The sequence below is a fragment of the Orbicella franksi genome, chromosome 4 (assembly GCF_964199315.1).
Source record: "Orbicella franksi chromosome 4, jaOrbFran1.1, whole genome shotgun sequence".
NCBI classification, from domain to species: Eukaryota; Metazoa; Cnidaria; class Anthozoa; order Scleractinia; family Merulinidae; genus Orbicella; species Orbicella franksi.
Window position 1 is genome coordinate 22892060 of NC_138148.1, and position 22007 is coordinate 22914066.

The following is a 22007-nucleotide window of genomic DNA, read 5'->3' on the forward strand; positions in this document are numbered from 1 at the left end:
AAATCACTCAGAATATGAAAACCTATCGGTAACATGGCAAACACACATCAACAAACTTTATAACAAATAGCCTCCAGAACTGGAACCATGAAACAAATTAAGCCCTTTTCCCATAATCTACACTTCTCAACATATACAATGCTCTTGTTTAATCTCACTTTGACTACTGCAATTTAATCTGGGGTAACTGCCGCAAAACACTATTAGGCAGGCTACAATTGCTTGCTTCAAATTGTACTTTATAGAGGGGACCTCTACTTGCTAACCAGGAAACAAAAAACTAAATCCACAGGAAAATAATGGACTTTGTCACTATATCTATCAGTAAACCTCAGTTAATTTTTCATAGAAAAAAATGTTGCTTTTAGCAATCTAGACAGGAGTTCAAAGTTGGCATCAAACGCACTGTTATAATCTTTGATTACTACTAGTTTATTTTTATAAAAGTATATCAATTTTCAGATAAGCAATTGAAACCTGTAGAGTACATTTAATTTTGCCTCATTAGCATATGGTATCTACAGAGACTTATGCCATGTTTTAAATATTTTATTCATGTGAAAAGTCAATTTTGAGAGAAGTATGGTACTTCCCACTGAGAAATTCACATCTCTTGTACTACCCAGGAATGCGATAATGTTACAACACTGTATTATCCAATTTATGCTCCATTAATTTTCAAGTGGTCATTGACGGGAGGTTAAAAACTAAAGAAAATTTCAAACTTTTAACTCTAAAAGTAGTGGTCACAGTCTCTTACCAGAGATGGTTGCTAACAAGAGGTTCCAAATATAGTGATTTGACTTGGAAACTTTTGGTATATTGGGAAATAATTGGTAATTGAGGGGAGGTGGTTGCTTACAAGAGGTTGTTGCAACCACAGGCTTGACTGTATTTAATGCCTGATTACAACTGTTTTTCAGTAAATAAAAAGTTATTGGCATGCAGTTTTCTAACTACAAAACTGTTTCTATTAATTTTAGATAATTTGAACTTTCATTACTACAGATACAGATACAATTATTTCTTATTCGTTAAAAAGCCAACAAAATTAATACAATCAAATTAAATGGAAAACCCTGGAAAATTTAACAGTTCCCACATTTAACATTTCACAAACAAACTGCGACTGCGAACAGTTGCTTCTCCTGGTTTTGCCAGTAAATACATGTATTCTATTACTGCTATTTCCCTAAAGCTATTTCATGGAACTCTTTTCTATCAGTTCAAGATAGTACTCTTTAAATTTCATCATGCAATTTTGAGCTTCCTTATATGCTTATTGTTGTTAAAGTAGTACATTGAAATTGTCTCTGAAACATGCTAAAAAGTGTTAAAAAGTAAAATTATTATTTTAGCACTTTTAAGAAGAACTGAATTTTCAATTTTCTAGGATTTCTAGTTGAACTGGTAATATCCTTGTTTCAGGGTAACCATGGCTTAAGGCTTTTATTAATGGGTGATAACCTTAATATAGTTGTTTGTTAAAGAAACAGAACATAACAATGGAACTTCCAGATCAAAAAAATATGAGGGATATTTAGTCCTTCTTAGAAAATTATTGAACTTACTGCTGCTAATGAGGTCATTCATGTCTATTTTCCGTTAAAATTGTTTGTTTAAAAGTATGGCATACTCCAAACTGACAGTGGTTACTATAATCTTTCTTGACAGTAACTAAGAGTCTCTGCATGCATGTTACAATTGAATCACTACAATATAAACGACCAAAAACAGAATAAAACGAAGTATATTTGTTCCTTCTTGGACAATTATCTAACTTGTCAAGGATTATGAAGTCAATTTTCCCTTGACATTGTTTGTTTGCACCCATGGCATTCCACAAACTGACATTGCTCATTATAATCTTACCTGACAGCTACCTACTTACCATTAACTAACAATATACGTAGATTACAACTCAAACTTTGATTGATATAATGTGACCGGCAGCCATCTCAAACATCATTTAATAAGGGATTGTTTCATGGTATGTATCGCAGATTTTCAGCAGATCATATGACACTCTTTGTTTAAGCAATCCAGTCTTAATTGAGTTTGAACTGAAATGTTTTAGCGATACTACAGTATCTTGACTGCTATAATTGATGTGTACATTGGATGTTGGAGAGCTTCAAAGGAACACCACAATAAAGCGATGAGAACTTACCAATACGAAACCAAATGTAGGTCTGAACATTTCAGCTTCTTGATCCATGTTACAAATTTTACAAGTTCAGAAATTGACTTGATGTTTATTTATTGTTTAGACTAAAAAACATTTCTCTTCTTTGCACATGTGTATCTAAGCTTCATCAAAGTTAATTTTGATTTCACTAAGTGGGGAGGGGTAGCATGTGAAATAACTCTTGTCCACGGTCTACAACTTCTATCCATTCCAATAGGTCATCCACCTGTGTTTCACGCATGACTTAGCTAACAAACTCTGCCGTTATATTCAAAACCCCTAAGTGCAAATAAAATATCCTAAAAATATCTGCCCTGAACTATGTATGTTTCAAATAGCCTGAAAAGGTAAAAATTGTCAATAAAAGACAGAATGAGAGCAATTAGGTCTAATTCTCAAATGAGTAATAATGTTCCACGTAAGGTATATGAGGATATTTTTAGTAACTCTGGTGATGTTTGCATTTCATCTCTGTAACAGTTAGGATAAAACAATAATTAATAGCTCTTATTGCAGTTGAGCCCGCAGTCAAACATTCCTTTGTTTAAAAAGGCGTACAAACGAGGTGAAAGGGTCAATACAAAGCAAAATTGACCCTTTTGCCTTGTTTGTATGTCAAACCACTGATAACTTCATTAACAGCTATTAACACATACAAAATAGCCTACTAATAATCAGTCCATGGTTGTCACCAATTACCTTCTGAACATACTGAGGGTTTGTGGCCAGTTCTCGGTCCATGTGTTCCAGCTTTTCGTCAAGACGTTGGAACAATCGCATCTGTCGAGGACATGAACATGGATGTAAAATAATAGAGTTTAAAAGAAAGTACACTGGGTTTCAGCCATACACAAGAGTGATGACCCAGCATTTAACTCAGAGAGTGAGACAAAGTAGAGATATTTTTCATTACTTTTTACTGCTGAAGATAATCCAGGAATTTCCTTTAGAGTGTTCGGAGTGTAAAATGTAATGCAGCAGATCAAATAACAATTACTAGTTGTACCTGTTGATAAATGCCACTGAGCAAATGAACTATTGTCAATGAGGACAATGGCTGTTTAGCAAGTATTTTATTTATACATGTGAATGTACTGAATTGTTACCAAAGAAAGAACAGATATGGAATGGTTTTTGGCAGAATTTAATTTATATTTGTTTGAAATGTTTAAAGGAGCTCAGTCACAGTATTTTGAGTTATTTTGGCCACATACAAAATTACCTTTAAGTGGTAGGAAACCTGAAAATAACATTGTAATAAAATAGAAAACACCAAAGACATAATGATAAACCATAAAGGAACAAGGATGGAGACGATTAACACAGATTGCAAATGGCGAATTTGAAAAATTGAGGCTAAACTTTTCAATATGTGCAAACCGTGACTAAGCTCCTTTAAAATTTGAGAAATTGTAATTTAGGCGATTTTGAGTAGACTCCTCTATTTTCTTGTATTTTTATTTCATCATTGAACGTGCGGATAGAGTTGGGAGATAACTGGATGCCAACGCAAAATGGAAGACTCGATTTGACTTCTGCCCGTTTCACTCACAAACCCCATCCCCCACCCCTGGGTGCATTGCACTCGCTTTGCGTGTTTTTTCTTTTGTGTGCATAAATAGAGAGGCTGTGAACAGTTTAATTTTGAGAAGGAAGCTCTATTTCTTATATACGTACAGCACAACTTTCTTGTCATAGATAGTTGTTCAGAAATGCCAAGCGATTCTAAACAATGTTTTGGTTTTGTAGTGGACAAATTCTCTTAGCTTCGGCATATGATATATTAAACCTCAATCTTGACACATAGGTACAGTTGTTCAAAAAACCAAATACCCAGCAGTCAAAAATTTTAAACCATGAGCTAGTAACTGACTATTATGAATGTTTTTTTTTTACATTCGTATCTATTATAAACACACCTTTTTAAAAAACTGGCTGTCGAATATTTGAATAAGCTCTCTTTTAACATAGCTTAGCCAACAGTTCTAAGAACTACAAATCTCTGCCATCACTCAGTACCTATCAACAATGTCACAGAACCTATTGAGAACTTTCATCATGTTACGTGCTTCCATGCCGAGGCCAAGTAAACAATTCAATGTAGAGGCCTAATAAATTCGGAAATCCCACGGTATTTCTACACAGAGGTCAAGCATTCTCAGCAGGTTCGAATGGAATTTTTGGTGGAAAAACGGAAATAATTGCTGACTGCCGGGTAAATAGTTTTTTGAAAAACTGTGCTCGTGACTCACACAAAGCTCTGACAATTTGTGACTTGCAAACCCAAAGACATTGTATAAAGTCGCTTGGTGTTCCTCACCAAAGATCAAAATACTCAAATACTCTCAGAAGGTTTCAATCTATACCAACAATAATTTTTTCCTGGAATTGATTATCTACGAATTTTTTGACTACTGGGTATTCAGTTTTTTGAACAACCGTGCCCATGACCGTGAGTCAAGATTTTTACAGTATGCCGTCCACTACAAAACCAAACCATTATTTAGAATCGCTTGGCATTTCTGAACAAATATCGAGTACTTTCAGATAGATTTCAACTGCAAGTTTTGAAGATATTATTCTATAAGAGATGACTCCAGAGTCAGAGCACAAAAATTTTCTGTGTTGAAGCCTTGAGATTTTATGGTACACCCAAGCTTGTAAAAAGCTAAAATAATAGTTGGAATTGCTTGACATTGCTAAACAAAGATCTACTGTACAGTTGTAAGAAGAATTAATGAGTTATTCCGTGGAATTTCTATATTAATTTTAAACTGCTGGGTAGGCTAGTTTTTTTGTTGACAGAAAACAGTTCTTGCCACTCGCTAGAGACTGTATGAATGGGCACAAGAGCCCATGGGCTTGAAAATACATTTGGAAAATTCCAACAGTTTATGGAACTTTGTCTTGATGTAATATATCAAACATGAGAGGCTGTGTTTGATATTTCCAAATACCACATTTCCAAACACTGAGAAAAGAGTTGAAAATACGACGTGCAGTGGAGTATTTTTGACCAACTTCGAGGTGTTTGGAAATGTGATCAAACACTGTCTTGAGTGTTTCATATATCTTCTCAATCAAAACTAAAGCTAAGGAGAAAATGGAAAAATAAAATCGTAAAAATCTATGCGAATTAAGATCAAATATCCAAACAATGCCACGGTCATGATTTCCTTTGTTAAAACTTGATGAACTATTAATGAGTTTGAGAAGGTTTGAGGGTTGACTTTTGTATATCTTACATTGATGACATCATTGTGTTCAAACAGACATTTGAAGATCAATTTCATCATATCTGAAAGTGCCTTTTGACCCTTCTTCTTCTCCTTCTTCTCAAACACTACTGCAGCTTTAAATGACAAAATACCTAACTTTTTCAGTTTATCCCCTAAACATGGACATCAAGAAGAAGAAGAATCAGATTCTGCCTTTGATTAGCATTGCAATTTTCTAAAAAAAACATCTGTTTTTGTCCATAAACAGACTATCATACCTCACTGTCTAACTTTTTCAGCATCCTTGGGTTGTTATATTTTTCTGGATTTTGATGAAAGGAAACCATTCCATCTCGCAGATTAATACTTGCATAAATATCTCCGTCCTCTATCTGAAATGAAACAAGGCATTCTACTTACTATTGAGATCGAACAAATACTGATACAAACTGAGAGATCATGCTTCTCTAATAGCAAAAAGGGTTGGTAAAACTGACTAACTGATAGTTTTTTTATACCATTTAGAAATGATATGCAAAACCCTGTGCACCCTAAAAGAAAGCCCCTGCATAGCCAGACCACTTTAATAGGTTGTCAGTCACTTACATGTAATGCTAAAACTAATTATTTCAGTTTTAGAGTTATTTGACTTCTATACCTCTGTTAAGTTCTGTTAAAAGGGACTAACTGCATGGTGAAATATTCACCAATATTCATTAATTTAAGTCAATGTGAACACTTACTAATCAAACATTCAGATCAGGTCAGTAAATGATCCAGTCAGCTATTAGTGACAATTACAATGATAATGATAAAACTTAATGAGAAAGATACATTCAATTTGTTGTTGTAGTATTGATGCTTCATCTTGGGGTCATGTAGTGTGCATACATGACTTTCTCTAGTGTATCCCTGTCAAATTCAAGTGAACATATAAAAGATCATATATTTGAACCGCAGAGAAAGATATGAAGACATGGTGCCATGATCAATAATGTCTTCATATCTTTCTATGCAATTCAAATATATGATCTTTCAAATATTCACTTGAATTTGTCATCAACTACAGGTAAATTACAAACTCACGTGACCAGCTACCAGTGGCTGGATAGCTCAGTTGGTAGAGCACTGCACTGGTATTGCAGAGGTCATTGGTTTGAGTCCCATTCAGGCCTGAATTTTTTTTAGGCTTTAATTTCACAACCGCTTAAGTTGTGTTCATAACTGTGATGATCAGTCATGTCTTCATATCCCTGTCAAGTTACCCAAGATCATCAAATTGGGCAATAGACTTGCAATGGACAATGTTTCCAATTCAGAAGATTCCTCAAAATTGTTGTAAAAGGCATATTTTGCTGCAATTGGATTATCAATAAAAATTCAGAATATTTTGCTCCAAGTGTGGTATGTTTAGCAAGAGCATCAAAAATATAGTACACAAGAGAACATTCCATTCTTAGAAGAACAAAGCAGATACATAATCAGCTTGTGCAATCCTATTGAATTTGTCACCTCTCAGGTATAGTCATAATATAGAATGTTTGTTAATTAGTCTGCCTTGTTCTGTAAACCCTAATGTATGCAGAGATGGTTCTAGAATTTTGTACAATTTATATAAGTATAAAAACTTGTCAATTCAGCTCAACATCCATCATTATTTTGTGTGTTCGTGGAATAAAACATTGCTAACCAGAGTAGTTAACATGGTGTCAGGAGATAACAAACCCAGCCAAGATTAATTAACGTTGACAGCAAGAAGTAGAGTAAATATTAGTGATCACTGTCAGTTTTTTCAAAAATGTCAAATCTCAGTCTTGATCTACAATGGCTTAAATGGAGCATTTACCAGTGCTGAAAGCAAAGCAGTGTTCTCCAGAACTGCCAACGGCCAGTATTTCTGCTGGCTACTCGTGTTTCAAGTGCTGGCTAGAAAAAAAAATGATTCAAGAATCTGTTTTCCTAAGACAATTTTGAGCATAGCTTGAATTTGCGCTTAAAATATCTAGTTTAAAAAGCAAACATGTTATTATTTCTGAAGGAAACGATAAACAATTACAGCTTGGGTTACACTTGGAAGCTACTTCCCAGTAACTAAGTGTTTTTTTACCTTTGTTCCGGACAAAAAAAGCCATTTCAAATAAGCTCATTTCGCGCCGCTATCACACCGTGGGTCGGGGACTCCGGAACACATTGTAATAATTGTAAACAGTAAAAATTCCTCCATGTCACCAAAAAACAAAACAAAGTGAGCCCAGCATCTAATTTAGAACCAACCGATAAAGAATGTACTGTTACTAAACTAATGAAAATAATTATAATCCAACAAAAAAGCCAAAGGCCTTATCTCTATAAAAATCTGTTAAGTTATTTTGAGACACTCGATTCACAGGTTGCTTAACACGTGACCAAAACTTCCCACTGTCAGTGATAAAATCTACCGACTGATTTATTCGTGAATGAAAACTCTCTGCAAGGAAGACTTCAACAGCGTATAGACTTTATATGGCTTACACTTTAGAACTTACAATAATATTATTAGTCACATCATTAGGTAAGTTCCCAAGATCTCTTGTGTAATGGTAGTCGTATACGTAGTAAGGTCGGCGATTTTTTTAGTCGGATTTTCGCGTGCTAAGATGTTAGCACAAAGAAGTTCTTGCATATCGAAAATCCAACCACAAAGAAGTTCTTGCGATTTTAACTTCTAACCGCAAAGAAGTTCTTGCCTCTTGCAGGATCCAAGCCCAAGCGACCCGCAAGAAGCCGCAAGAAGTTGCTGGCTTGCGGACGCAAAAAGAAGTTCTTACGCGTGCATTATTTTTGGACTGTACTGTAGTGTTATAGACAGATGAAAACGTAAAATGTTGTTTTATTAATTTTAATATGTGGGGACATCCCTAGTATGGTGCCATTGTGCTTTTGGTTGTCTCCTTCTCCACTGCTTTTTGTTTGTTTGTTTTGTTTTTTAGTTAGTTGTCTTAATTATTCATAATGTGTTGGTTTGTATAGAGTAAATCATAACAAATAAATAGTTACTCAAAGACAGACAAGTGGCATTGTTAAAAGTGCATTCACTGAAAGCTGTCAATGTAGACTACAACTTTTGCTGTGATTCTGTTCCGATTCTGGCCACTGAAACTGATCAAAGATGACACAACTTTTCTTGTCTCAGTTGCCCCCAAAATGCATCGGATCGCATCTCCAGCGACATGATTTTTGAAAATTTTCCGAGGGGGAGCATGCCCCCGTACCCCCCAAGAAACTCGTGTCAATTTGCAAGTGCTGGCTACTTTAAATGGAGCAAAACATTCACATCCCAAAAGTGAGTATCCCACATTACACTTCCATGCGTAGATCAAAAAGTAAAGATGCACATATTAATGAGTTACATGTCCGCTAGTCTGCTGCAGCTTCTGAGTGTGTGGACTGCACACCAGATGAATACGAGCCAGTTTACTTCAGCACTCTTCAGAGATGATTTTAAGTTGGGCAAACTGACAGTGAATCTCAAAGGTTACAATGACAGTCCAGTTAAGAACACTGGGTCCTACATCATGTGCCTCCACCATGGTAACAAGAAATACAGAGTTTTGTGCAAAGTCGCAGATAGCAAAGGTCATATGACCTTAGACAGGAAGGAAGCATTGGTTGTGGAATATGTCAGTTTCTCTAAGATCCAGAAACAAACTGTCCAAGCGAAGATAGAGTTTCAGTCTACCACCTGTGTCCTGATAGCAGGCTACTACAGCACGTACACTGTAGGTTTCCTGTGATCAGAAAAGTACGCAGCACAACTGCAAGTGCTACCAGTAAGATTCTGAAGCAGGTGTTTGGCAGATATGGGGTACCTAAAACTATTATGACAGACAATGACCTGTCATTCTCATCAAAGGAATTAACAGCCTTTGCAGACCAGTACCGTTTTGACCACATTACATCTTGCTCTTGTTACCCACAGTTGAACAAGTAGTGGAGAGGGTAGAGCTGTGCATGAGAAAGTGTCCAGCCAGAGGACATGATTGAAACTTAGCTATGCTGATCTACAGAACCACACCCTTTACTACCAGCATACCACCACCTGTAGAGCTATTGAATAGAGAAATATAGAGAGGATTACATTCAACCAGATCCCCTATCCAGAATCCTCATTGCCAGGTTGCCCAAGAGCAAAAAGTAAAAGACAATAAGTTCACCGCCAGTGTAGTTGATGGACTCCAGCAATCCTTAAAAAAATGCCAGTAGCATCTCAACTGGTATCGTTCAGTGTCAAAACTACAAATGGAGCCTAGTTTTTGAGAAATTGTCACTTCATTCCTCTAGCTCAAGGAGCAGCTCTGCTATCTACCGACAGTGTACAGCATAACAACAGCAGTAGCAGTGAATGACCAAGATGTGTGATTACAAGACCTAACAGACATATACAGACAATTTAATCAGTCTCAGTTAAGGTGGCTCAAAACAGTCTCCATCACTTAGATTATGACGGGTCGTTATAACCACTCTTTATCACGTTCTGCTACAATCATGGTATCAAAAAACTGTCCAATCATTGGTGAACACGTTGTTATCATTTTTGTGAATAGGTTACCATAGCAACACTGTGACCTGCTAAAAACACCCTTAATTACAGCTTTATTGGCTTATAATTCAAAACAGCTCAGTCATTTTTTTCATAGTAAATGGTTTGAACCCAGGAGTGTCAGTGGTTTGTATAGTGTGATCGTTCGGGTGAGGGTAGTTCTGAAAAGAACTGTTGTTGGTGACTGATGTTTCCACAACCTGAGCAGAAGTCATGTTCAGAGTCAAGTGAATAGTGTTTGTCAGTCAATGATGTTAGAAGTCTGATCCATAGAACGTGGTTGGTCAGTTTAGCCAAGATGGTATTGGCTGAAAGACTCATGTAAAAGTTCGTTATCAGTCATTGGTGGGTTTTAATCCCTCTATTGTTAGTCAAATTGGTCGGTTTCGTTTCCGTCATGGATAAGTCATCTGTAAGGCACCGGTAGTCATTGACATCTGTTAAGAGGCATTTGTTCTAGGTTAGTGTACCAGCTCTCCAGGGTCAGTCGTTGAAAATAGTTTGTACTGTAGGTTAGGCACTGAACAGAGTCCCAGTCAATGTTGTGGTTTGTCAGTTGATGATGTACAGCAATGTGATTGTTGGCATCACCATGTCTCATAGCTCGTTTGTGTTCAGTCAGTCTCGTGTTAAGGTTTCTGCCAATCTCACCAATGTAGGAAGCCTGGCAGTCGGAGTATTTGATCTTGTAAACTGCTACCTGTCTGTTGTTAGGTTTGTCCCTGTCTTTAACGTTGGTCGGTAAGTGTCGTAACGTAGTTGTAGGTTTGTGGGCTACACAGATGTTGTAGGGCTGTAGGATCCATGAGATGGTCTCAGAACTGCCCTTAATGAGTCACTGTGGTAACAGGTGTTGGGTTCCTGTTTGTTGTGTCAGCTTCAGTAGGTCGGTAAATATTTCGTCTAATAAAGTCAGTGTTGTAGTTGTTTTTGTGAAAAACATGTTCAAGGTATCTGTTTCCATCACGTAGGCTGTCTGGTGTGTCACAAACTAGTTGCGCTCGTCTCATCAAAGTCGTTATAGTCGTGGCTTTGTGAAGTCGGGTTGTGGGATGATTTGTCATGTAATCTGTCGGTATGCGTCAGTTTTCTGTACACTGTCGTTCACAGTTCGTTGTTGTTGCGGCTTACCAAACAGTCTAGAAAAGGAAGTTTTCCATTTTCTTCAATCTCTTTACTAAACTGGATGTCTGCGTTCTGTTTGTTTAGGTGGTTGTGAAAATTGTCAATTTCTTCTTTGTGAATGGCGGTTAAGAGTAAATGTCAGTAAAAATCAAACATTATCGAAAAATCGTGGACATGGTCAAAAATCGATTTGGCTCATTTTTTGTCTGTAGGTAGCCTTATATAGTAAACAAACGGAAATGGGGTTAGATGTTTGAAATATGCACTTTGACGGGAATAAACCGTTTGAAACTTTTGGCAGGTCAATTGTCAAAGAGGTGTTAATTGGCTTTATACAGAAGGAACTTAACATCAGCGAGGCGGATTCTTTTGAGTATCAACGAGTGCACCGCATTGGCAAGCGCGACCCATCGCAAGAAAAACCAAGACCAATAATCGCACGTTTTTTGCGATACTCCGACAGAGAGCGAGTCATGTCAAGTGCAAGAAAGCTGAAAGGAACTGGTTTCGGAATATCGCCAGACCTTCCGAAAGAAATTGTGGACCGCAGAAAGGAATTAATGCCTAAGTTCAAAAAAGCAAAAGAAGACGGAAAATCGGCGTTCTTCAAAAGATCAGAGCCGGACAAACTTTTTATTGAGGGTATACGAATCTTCTAATTTCTTTGGAACATAAATCTCTCTATCTAGGTATTCATAACATGTAAGCCTCATTCACACTTGTTCTTAAAAATGGAGCTGCATGCGTGTCATCTAGTTAGCGCAATGCGTGCAAGACCTATTCCATTAGTAGCGCAATTAACAGCTTTTATCGCTGGCTACTGTTTTACATACATGTTCAATTGTAGTTGTAGGTGTTATAAATGTCTTTCTTTTGTTTCTTTTTCCTTTTCAATATTAATTAGTTTTACCTTTTTTTTGTTCAAGAGACATGCAAATTTTTTCATTAGCTCATCTACTAAAGATTACTATCTCATTCTCTGCAACTGCTCGCCTTTTCACTTAAATATGTCCTTAAAAAGTTACAAAACTTAATTTAAATTTTGGTATCCTATCCTTAAATGTTCGGGGGATAAGATCTTTTGATAAACGAAAAGCACTTTTTCATTGGTGTATGAAGGATAAAGCTGATATAATTTTTCTACAAGAGACCTACAGCACATCCGAGGTGGAAAACACCTGGAAATCCCAGTGGAGAGGAGACTTGTTTTTTTGTCATGGTTCTGAACACAGCAGAGGTGTCTTAACACTAGTCAAAGAAGGGCTTGACTGTAAATTTGAGGTATGTAAACAAGATAATCTAGGTCGGTATATCATTCTAAAAGGTCTTGTTCAAGGTCAATCTTTTTTATTTTTGAATATCTATGCGCCAAATAAGACCAACGAACAATGCATCTTTTACGACGAAATACAGAACGAATTCGACAAATTGGAAATTGACACTGATTGCAAAATAATAATAGGTGGTGACTTTAATGTTATCCGCGACCCAGATTTGGATGGATTGGGAGGATCTCCAAAATTGAAAGAATCGTCCAAAAAGATAGAAAATCTATGTTTTTCTCTTGACCTAATAGACATCTGGAGAATCAGAAACCCAAAATTAAAATGTTTCTCCTGGAGACAGAAAACTCCAATGATTCAACGGCGGTTAGATTATTGGTTGATATCAAATAATATACAGGAAGAGGTTGATAAGGTCGATATTATCCCTGCTATTAGATCTGACCATTCCGCCATTACGTTGTACATTAATGGTATAGAGAACTCAACCTATGGACCGTCTTTTTGGAAATTCAATGCAAGTTTGTCAGAAGATAAAGAATATGTAGACCTAATTAGAAACAAAATCGGTGAATGGGTAGACGAAAGTAGAGAAATCGAAGACCCGCGGGTTACCTGGGATTATTTAAAATATAAAATACGCTATGAAACGATTGGTTATAGTAAGAAGAAAGCAAAAGAGAGAAGGTCAGAGCTGGTAAATTTGGAAATTAGATTAAAAGAGTGTCAGCGAAAATGTGACGAACACCCAAGTGCTGAAAATCTCTGCGATTTAGAAGTTCTCAAATCAGAATACGAACGCCATTATGATTATATAACACAAGGAGCAATCATAAGATCTCGGGTGAGTTGGTATGAAGAGGGCGAAAAGAATAGCAAGTATTTTTTAAATTTAGAAAGTGCTAAAAAGAAAAAGACATGTATACGGAAATTATCCGTGGATAATGATTCATATATAACAGACCCAAAAGAAATAATGAAAGAGATTCATGATTTCTATGAAAAACTCTATGATAGAGACTCGTATAATTTAGGTGAGAATTCAATTGATCGTTTCCTTAATGAAGTGGATACTAAAAAATTGTCTGATGAAGAGAAAATGACTTTAGATAAACAACTTACTAGATCCGAACTGTACGAAGCATTGAAGACATTTCCGAAAAACAAAACACCTGGAAGTGACGGTTTAACTGTGGAATTTTACTTGGCGTTCTGGCACGTGGTTGCAAAGTATCTCGAAAAGTCTCTAAACTTCTCTCACCAACACGGGCAACTATCAACTTCGCAAAAGCAGGCAATGATTACCCTATTGGAGAAAAAAGATAAAGATAGACGATTTATAAAGAACTGGCGACCTATCTCACTGATCAACGTAGATGTTAAAATTGCATCCAAAGCGTTTGCTAGAAGGCTGGAGCCAATCCTGCCAGAACTTATTCACCATAATCAAAATGGTTTTATCAAAGGAAGGTCTACATTTGATGCAGTTAGAACAATCGATGATTTACTTGAATTGGCAAAACTCACAAATACAACAGGTATTCTAATGGCAATTGACTTTGAAAAGGCATTTGATTCTCTGGACCATACATATCTATTTAAAGTATTGGAAAAATTCAATTTTGGACCGTATTTTTTACAATGGGTAAAAACATTTTATACAAACATATCCAGCTGTATCTTAAATAACGGCTTTACTACAGATCTTTTCTGTATCCATCGTGGTGTACGACAAGGTGACCCTCTATCACCTTTATTATTCATCTTAGCTTTGGAAGTTCTCGCATGTCAAATCAGGCAGGATAAAACCATACAAGGAATAATGGTCAAAAACGTGGAGATCAAACTCACGCTTTTTGCAGATGACATGACTTGTTTTCTAAAAGACATAAATGCATATTTGCGACTTTGTACAACTTTAAAGGTTTTTTCATTGCATTCTGGTCTCCGAATTAACGACGATAAAACAGAAGTTTTTGGTATCGGCCCACATAAACTAGTACAAAAGGACTTTACTCACAAAGTGCGAAAATCAATCAAGATATTAGGTACCGTTTTTGACTATCACAAACCATCACGAGACAAAGCAAACTTCGACTCAATATTCAAATCTATTAAAAAAACGCTGAGTATGTGGAAGTGGAGGGGTCTTACCCTGATTGGTAAGATTCAAATAGTTAAGACCTTCATTATTCCAAAATTTTTGAGTAAAGCGACTGCAATCTCAATATCAAACGATCTTGTCAAGGAGATAAACAGACTGATTTTCGGTTTCATTTGGAAAGGTAACGATAAAATTAAACGGACCGCGCTTATCAATGATATTGAAAATGGAGGACTAAAAATGCTTGATATTGAATCCATGATATCGGCTCAAAGAGTGATGATCTTAAAAAAGTATCTAGGAGAGAGCAACAGCACTTGGAAAACTATTTTAGATGATTTCTTTTTTGGAAATATAGGTGGAAAACTCATCCTGTTCTGTGATTTTGAAACTAGTAAACTACCGGTTCATCTTCCAATATTCTACAAAGAGTGTCTAGAGGCATTTCGTAATTTAAAGAAATCCAAGGTAGCCACCTATGAGGATGTTGTAGACCAAATTATTTGGAATAATAGGAATATTGTGATACACGGAAAATCTCTTTTTGAAAAACATTTGTTTACTAAAGGAATTGTTAAAATTGGTGACTTGTTATCCGATACGGGTAAATTTCTTGAAAGCCCTAAAGTGTTGGAAGCGAATCTATCTCCAATCCAGTACTTCAAATTAATAGGAATTGTAGATGCCATACCAAAAGAATGGAGATTAATTATCAAAGAATCACATATTCAACATCAGCAACTATATCCTCAACAGCATTTGGATACAGTGTATATTTATATCGACGAAACCAAATCGGATCTGTTAAAAGCCTCTTCAAAACTTTTGTATAAAGGATTTAAAACAAAGAAACAAACTCCTCCAACCGCCAAAAGGAAGTTGAAGGACAAATATCCAGAGGTTATAGAAGACTGGAAAAAAATTTATTCTTTACCATTCACTGTCACACTTGAAACAAAAATTAGAGAGTTCCAATATAAATTATTAAACGATATAATTTTCACAAATGAGAGGTTATTCCGTTTTAAAATGATTGAATCACCAATGTGCACCTTTTGTTTGAAAGAGGTCGAGTCCCTCGAACATTTGCTCTTTTATTGTGATACAACAAAAGACTTCTGGCGGGCTTTTTCTTCTTGGCTTTCAAACCAGAATGTATCTTTGGACACTTTGACATTTGAAAATATATTGTTTGGAGTGTTCAACAACAACGAAGACTTTATTATCCTGAATCACTTGATACTGCTAGGGAAGTTTTTTATTTATAAATGTAAATTAAATAAAATTAAACCAACATTAACAATATTTTTAGCAAAGACAAAAACCGTTTATTACATTGAAAAAAAAATAGCTACCAAAAATAACCAACTTTATAAACATTACAAAAAGTGGGAAAAACTAATGCCATCTCTTAATAATAGTTGAGCTTAATTTGTAATTTCTCCTTCTCAGCATGTCACTAACTTACTTTCTTTTTTTTTTTTTTTTTTTTTTTTCTGTATTTGGGTAGCTGCACTATTGTAAACAACGCATTGTATATTCTTTAGGTATAATTAGGCTACAATTAGTAATTATAATTTGTTGTATGTAATCTATTGTAGTTATGACGTATTGTAAGTATTGTAACTAGTGTTATGTCTTGTGTTGTATTGTATGTATTATAACCCAAAATGTTGAAAAAAAATAAAAATTACAAAAAAAAAAAAAAAAAAAAGGTCAATTGCTTAAATTTCACCAAGCACGATCCTGAAATTATGCACTTTTCAGACAGTTGTCATATGAACAAAAATGTAACAGAAGGACTTTTCTAGCTGTAGAAATATAGAGTTGGACTTGTTTTATCGAGACAAAGTGATAGTTTTTGTCTGGTGTTATTCCTGGAGGAGCTATGTCTCTGTTAAGAGACGACATCTTCGGCCTTTTGAAATTAAGGCAAAGGTGGCCTAGAATAGCTTGGCAAAAATACATGTGGTGGTGCCTCAAAGTTTACAATAACACTACCAAGAAGCCTTGAAAGATAGTTCTTTACGATTTGGATTTTACTTCTTTGGGACCTTTGACTATCAAAAGATGAGCACCGGCGGTATTTCGGTTAAATAGTATGACACCATAATGAGATGCATAATAACAAAATTAAACGCGTTGTACACAAATAACTGTTTTGGTCAGTTATATCTTCACTGGCTGTTGAAATGACTAGAAACATATTAAAATGTTAATAACTGCACTTGATTTTCATATACTGAGACAGGAGAAACAAATTTCGACTTTTCCTATCCAATGAATCGTGCCATAATTCTGCATAATTCTGCACACAACAGGTTGAACATTTGAATTGCACACAACAGGTTAAATTTGCCACACAGCCGTTAGTTTATGTTTGCTTCCCATCCAGTGAACGTGAATTCCACAAGCAGTGGCGAGCTCGAGTGACTGAAATGCGATATGTAGGACTCTGCTGTCACGCAACACCTCCTGTAAATTATACACGCACCGCCGATCAGCTATTCGTGAAACGTACAGTGCTCAGTTGCTTGGAAGGGCAGGTACACTCCTGACTAATTGTGTGAGTCTTGCGATGTATGGCTTTTTCCTCATCCGAGGTTAAATGTCAGAAATATCCAGCCCAAGGTCGATGCACATGTCTCTTAGCCTATCCGCTCTTAAAGTTGTGAGTGTACGTCTTTGTACAAGTTCGCAGACGTTAAGGTTGAAAAATACAATCGGATGCTGAATAGCCACATCTCTCATCACACAGCACATAGATGACTCTCAGCTTCGGTGGAAATTTCGTCCTTGTCAGCACTCTCCATGGCCACTTCTGAGACTTCACTAGCTTTTGCTTTGTTACCGTCGGTTGTAACTTCTAATTGCTTCTTTGCTGAAAGACGGCTAAAGAAGCCACTAATCTGCTGCGACGTAAGGACTTCATCAGGTTGAAATTGGCGTTCCCCCGCTTGATCTCTTGCTAAGCTCATTGCTTTCGAAACTTCCTGTGGATCACTTTTCCGTCCACTTTGCTCCCCTTTTTGAAATTGGTCAGTTAAGAATTCAGTCTGTTTCTTTGTAAAACGCACCTTCTTCTTAATTGTCTTCAGGGTCCAACCCATTGGATGAGACGGCAAGATGTTACTCTTTGCCTGGACAGTAACTTGAATGCTTGGAATTCAACTGCATCCCTCTGTCAGCTTGGAAGAATATTCTCTTTTAGCTCTATCATAGGGAGTTTCGTGTTCGAGCATCATTTGGTGTTTTCCAGTATCTAGGTGTGTCTGGAGGTTTGCAAAGCGACCTTATGCTTTTACACATCCTTCCTCTGGACACGGGAAAAGCATGTCATCCGGCCTATTTTGACCAATACTGCTTCGATCTTTGTTTTCGTTTTCAGTTGAGAAATCTGCTTTGACAGAGCTTTTCTTGATATGTTGGTGTCTCAATCTTGAACGGCAGTGTGCTACTTGCATTCTGCGATGGGGGGTCTAGGATTTCCAATTTTTCGGGCTGCTTCATGACTCCTTCGAACTTTGCCTATGGCACTACTTTATCGGAACCCACATTGAATGCTCTCCACACTTCTACACCAGTTTCATCATACTCAAAATTGTTAAGTAAGCTTGTGCCATCCCATTTGATATTAAAGATGCTTAATGGCTCGGCAGCAACATAGCTTGCTTTCACTCCTGTGGTTCCTTGGCCATTCAATGGCTGTTTTGAGGTGTAAAGCATTCATGACATCATTGCCTTCGTTTACGTACCTTCCAACGTGCCCTTTGATTGTTGCTGTTTTGCGATCACATACCCCCTTTTTACCTTGAGGGTCCGAGAAGTCGTTTCTTACAACAGCCACTCCTACGGCACACCAGCCAGCCTAGCTGAGATGATTGAATTTCCGCCATGATAACAGCCAGAGTTATCTTGTTTGTAGTAAGCCATTTCCAGGTCTGGAATTTCCTTTTTCAGGGTAGTGAGGCAGTCAAGCATTATCGAAGCCACAGTCACACTGTCTTGGGCGCAGCTTTGAAATACATGAACAAGTGTCTGCGATTCAAAGTGCTCAGAACCTTCTGACAGTCTTATGGCAATGCTAATGTGCCATGGCAATCCTCGCTTTGTAAACCAATCAGACTCTGCCTCTCCATATTTTCGGGGCTTATATTTCATTGCCCAGTCCTGGACTAACAGCACCGATTGGCTGTCGAGTTTGGCTAAAACTGAATGCTTTGCCTCAGCTTGGTGGACCGAATGCAGCTGATGGGCTTTCCAGCTAATGATATCATCCCTTGTTTGTTTGATGGTATGCAGCATGTCAGCTTGATCTTCTGCTAATGAGAGCGCACTTGAATACTCACCTTCTATGGTACCCATGACTTCCTCTAACTGATAACACTGCACACACGACTCATTGTGGAGATGGTCGCAGAAGCCCCGAAATTCTGCATTGCTTGGATCACTTAGTGCATAAATTTGACAATGATTGCAACCTCTGAGGCCTCCACTGCATGTACCTACAAAAAAAGTAAAATGACAACTGCGTGATTCAGTGCATATTTGCAAAGCAACATATACGCATCGCCATTTCAAAAAGATTACTTAACCGATTCTCAGCGTTGTATACATGTGTGTAAGCATATTACAGTGAATTGTAAACTCTTGTTTCATGAATTAAGCACAAAAAAGACTTGGAGAGAAAGAAAGAGGTAGCCATGTATCATAGTAAGAAGTCTCCTACATCACTTCCGCAAAGGCAACGCATAATTATAAAATATGCACCCACCTTGTAGTTGCCCTTTAGGTACTACTTCGACAAACGAAGTTGCTGCTTAATTTCCCTCATCGATTGCTGAGTCTTACCACAGTCAACAAGCTTGTCTACGAGTTTCCCTAAATGCTCAAATGCTTTTGCTCCTTGTGCTGAAAAGTTATCAGGTCCTTGCAGAGACTTGCAAACAGATGAAGAACAAATGCCCAAAACTCTATGTAGGGTTCTCTTACTCATAGGCACAAAGTTGATTTCACAGCAGTATTGTTGATACTGCTGGAAAATGCGCTCTGGAATCATTGTTCTAATCACATTGGGTGTTTTAATGATCTTGCCAGTTGACAATTTCAGAAGTTTTTCCCCAAAAGGAACATATTGAATTATGTATGGACTTGCTATGAAAGAAACAAAATGTTCTAATTTTACACGTTCAATTCTCATTCTCTTTTTCTCCTGGTTTGGAAGAGGAGCAGCTCTTCCATGTAACAGCCTATGGCGTCAAGCAATGTTGCCATCAAAGAGTGTATTTGTCGTCTGGTGCTCCAATGTTGTGCGTTCAAGTAGCTCTCAGCAAATGCACTAAGAAGCTCCATCTCTATTTCACTTCTGCCTTCGACCACAACCTGACTCTCTCTGCTTACAGCATGACGATCACAAAGCTCCATCCACAGTTCTTGCGAATTTTCAGGTGCCAGGACATCAAGCATTGCAGATATACATTGTTGAGCTTTCTGTAGGTATCTGCGTTTAGTACGCTCGTGGGCTGTATTCCATGATGGCACTGATAACGTGTGATGTACTGGACTGACGTCTCAAAGCTGTAAGAAGCGATTAAGCTGTACCTGGGACTCGTTGTCTAGACTGGAGCCTTCATCACTCTCTTCGGAATCTCCTTGTGGAACAAAAAGGCTCTGCTGTCTGGATATGGAACCTTCTGGCAATGATTCATCACCAACAGTTACAGGACAAGTAATGGCAGGAATATCAGAGTCACTCGCTTGTTCATCAATCTGATGAAAAAGGGAACACATTGCTTTGGATGGCTTTAAAATGAGATTAAATGTATGCAAGCATGGGGTGTCATGTATAAAAGTGCAAGTGGCATGCGAGCTGGAAAGTAATAGTCGATAATTAATTTAATTGACTGGTAGCCTATCCTGATATCTTTATTCAGTTACTACTCAGTATTATTTTCCATTTGGAACATTTAGAAAAAAAAAGTTGAGAAGCTATATATTAATTTAAAACCTTTATTATTTGGCTATATTCTGCAATGTGATTGGCTATCTGGGCAGGGCATGCTTTTCCAATTCCTGTGCCATGTATGGACTTGCCCAGTCATTGACAGGCGGCAATGGCGGCGTTTTGAGCATGTGTATGCAAGTTATCCTGGACATGCCCGTCTCCCGTGAAGGGTTGAACCCCTGAAAAGGGCAGAGAAGGGAGAATTAAGAGAATGCATTAAGGTTTTCCACTTTCATTAACTATATTGGATGGAAATTTTTCATAAACACTTTGAAGAAACTCACCAAGCTTAGACCACTTAGACCTTCTGTGATGTTTTCTACACCTCCTGTGGGACCCAAGTCTTGCGATTCTAAGTGATTTTTTGTTTTTGTCAGGGACTGTCGACATCATACACAACTTCCTTAATAATGAAGTAATGATGAAGTTTTGCAGCTATGATGAAGGTGGACAGAGGCCACCAAAAATTCAGTAAAGAAAAATCATAGATTGGATTACAAAGAAGTTTATTATGAGAGATCCATCATTACTATTTTGTGTGTTCCTGAAATAAAAAATTACCAAAGAAAAATACTCACAAATGGGGATGGGGTCAGGGAAGGGAAAGGGGAGGCATCAAGAAATGATGAGCACAGGAAAAACTGCAACTCTGAAGAAGTTTCTTGGTATCACTATCCATGTGGTCTAGGATATTCTTAATAGTTCATTACAAGTAACTGACAAAATTGGAGATATTGGAACTTGCATGGTTGTTGAAAGCTACATCCACACAAATGTGTTCGACTCTCCAGCATGTAAGTGCTGCATAACATTACAAGGGAGAGTGGAGATTTGAGTTGGTATTGTTATAATTGGTCACTTCAATGACATAAAACATTCTTGCTCAGAGTTTCATCTGAAGTTCTTTGGCCTTACTGATCAAAGCAATATGTGGACCAATCAAAGAAAAGATAAGTACATTTCTCCCTGTTAATGGCCACTGCTATCAACACATAATTTCTTGAACTCCTTGTTTTTGAACATGCAAAACTTTGACCCTAGTGGCATCTTGGAATTGTTGTATACAGGAAAGAAGAACTTCATGAGACTCCTCAAAGATTAGGTATTTAGTTTACCTAAACTGCTTTCCAAAACTTGAATTCAGTGGAGTTTTTGCTGTTGAGGACGAACTCTGCTTTTGAGTGACATGCTATGTTCCTGACAGTTGACTGGTGTACTCAAAAGGGTGAACTCTGTGAATGGCAATCAAAAGATCTGCAAAGAAATGTTGAGAGACTGGGATGACTGCCATGGCATGCATATGCTTCAATTGACAGTCTGGCAAAATGTAGATTTCTCGGCCAAATCTTTAGTAGAATTAGCACTTGGTTGAAAAAAGATTGTGCCATAAAGTAGTAGTGTATTTAGCTGCCTTTTATGGGTGGAAGAAAGCGCAAGAAACCAAAGTGTGGGTCAAGCTCTTCAGAAACTGAAGAAGTCATGGCCGCTTTGGCAAACAATGGCGAT

The 22007-nt window shown here is 37.2% G+C and overlaps 1 protein-coding gene across 5 annotated transcripts in view; it reads right to left on the bottom strand.

The window, feature by feature from the left end:
* LOC145484986 (COP9 signalosome complex subunit 3-like) overlaps nt 1-22007 on the bottom strand; it is a 227217-nt gene that overhangs the window by 31554 nt on the left and 173656 nt on the right. For 4 of the 5 annotated variants that reach the window (XM_081463624.1, XM_081463622.1, XM_081463621.1 and 1 more), the window contains 2 exons: nt 5685-5798; nt 2888-2968 (listed from right to left, as the gene is read on the bottom strand). In XM_081463624.1, the coding sequence (XP_081319750.1) occupies nt 2888-2968; nt 5685-5798 (195 nt within the window). Of the gene's footprint in view, nt 1-2887; nt 2969-5684; nt 5799-20062; nt 20267-22007 lie in introns of those variants that run through there. The other variant, XM_081463623.1, reaches the window with a different exon arrangement.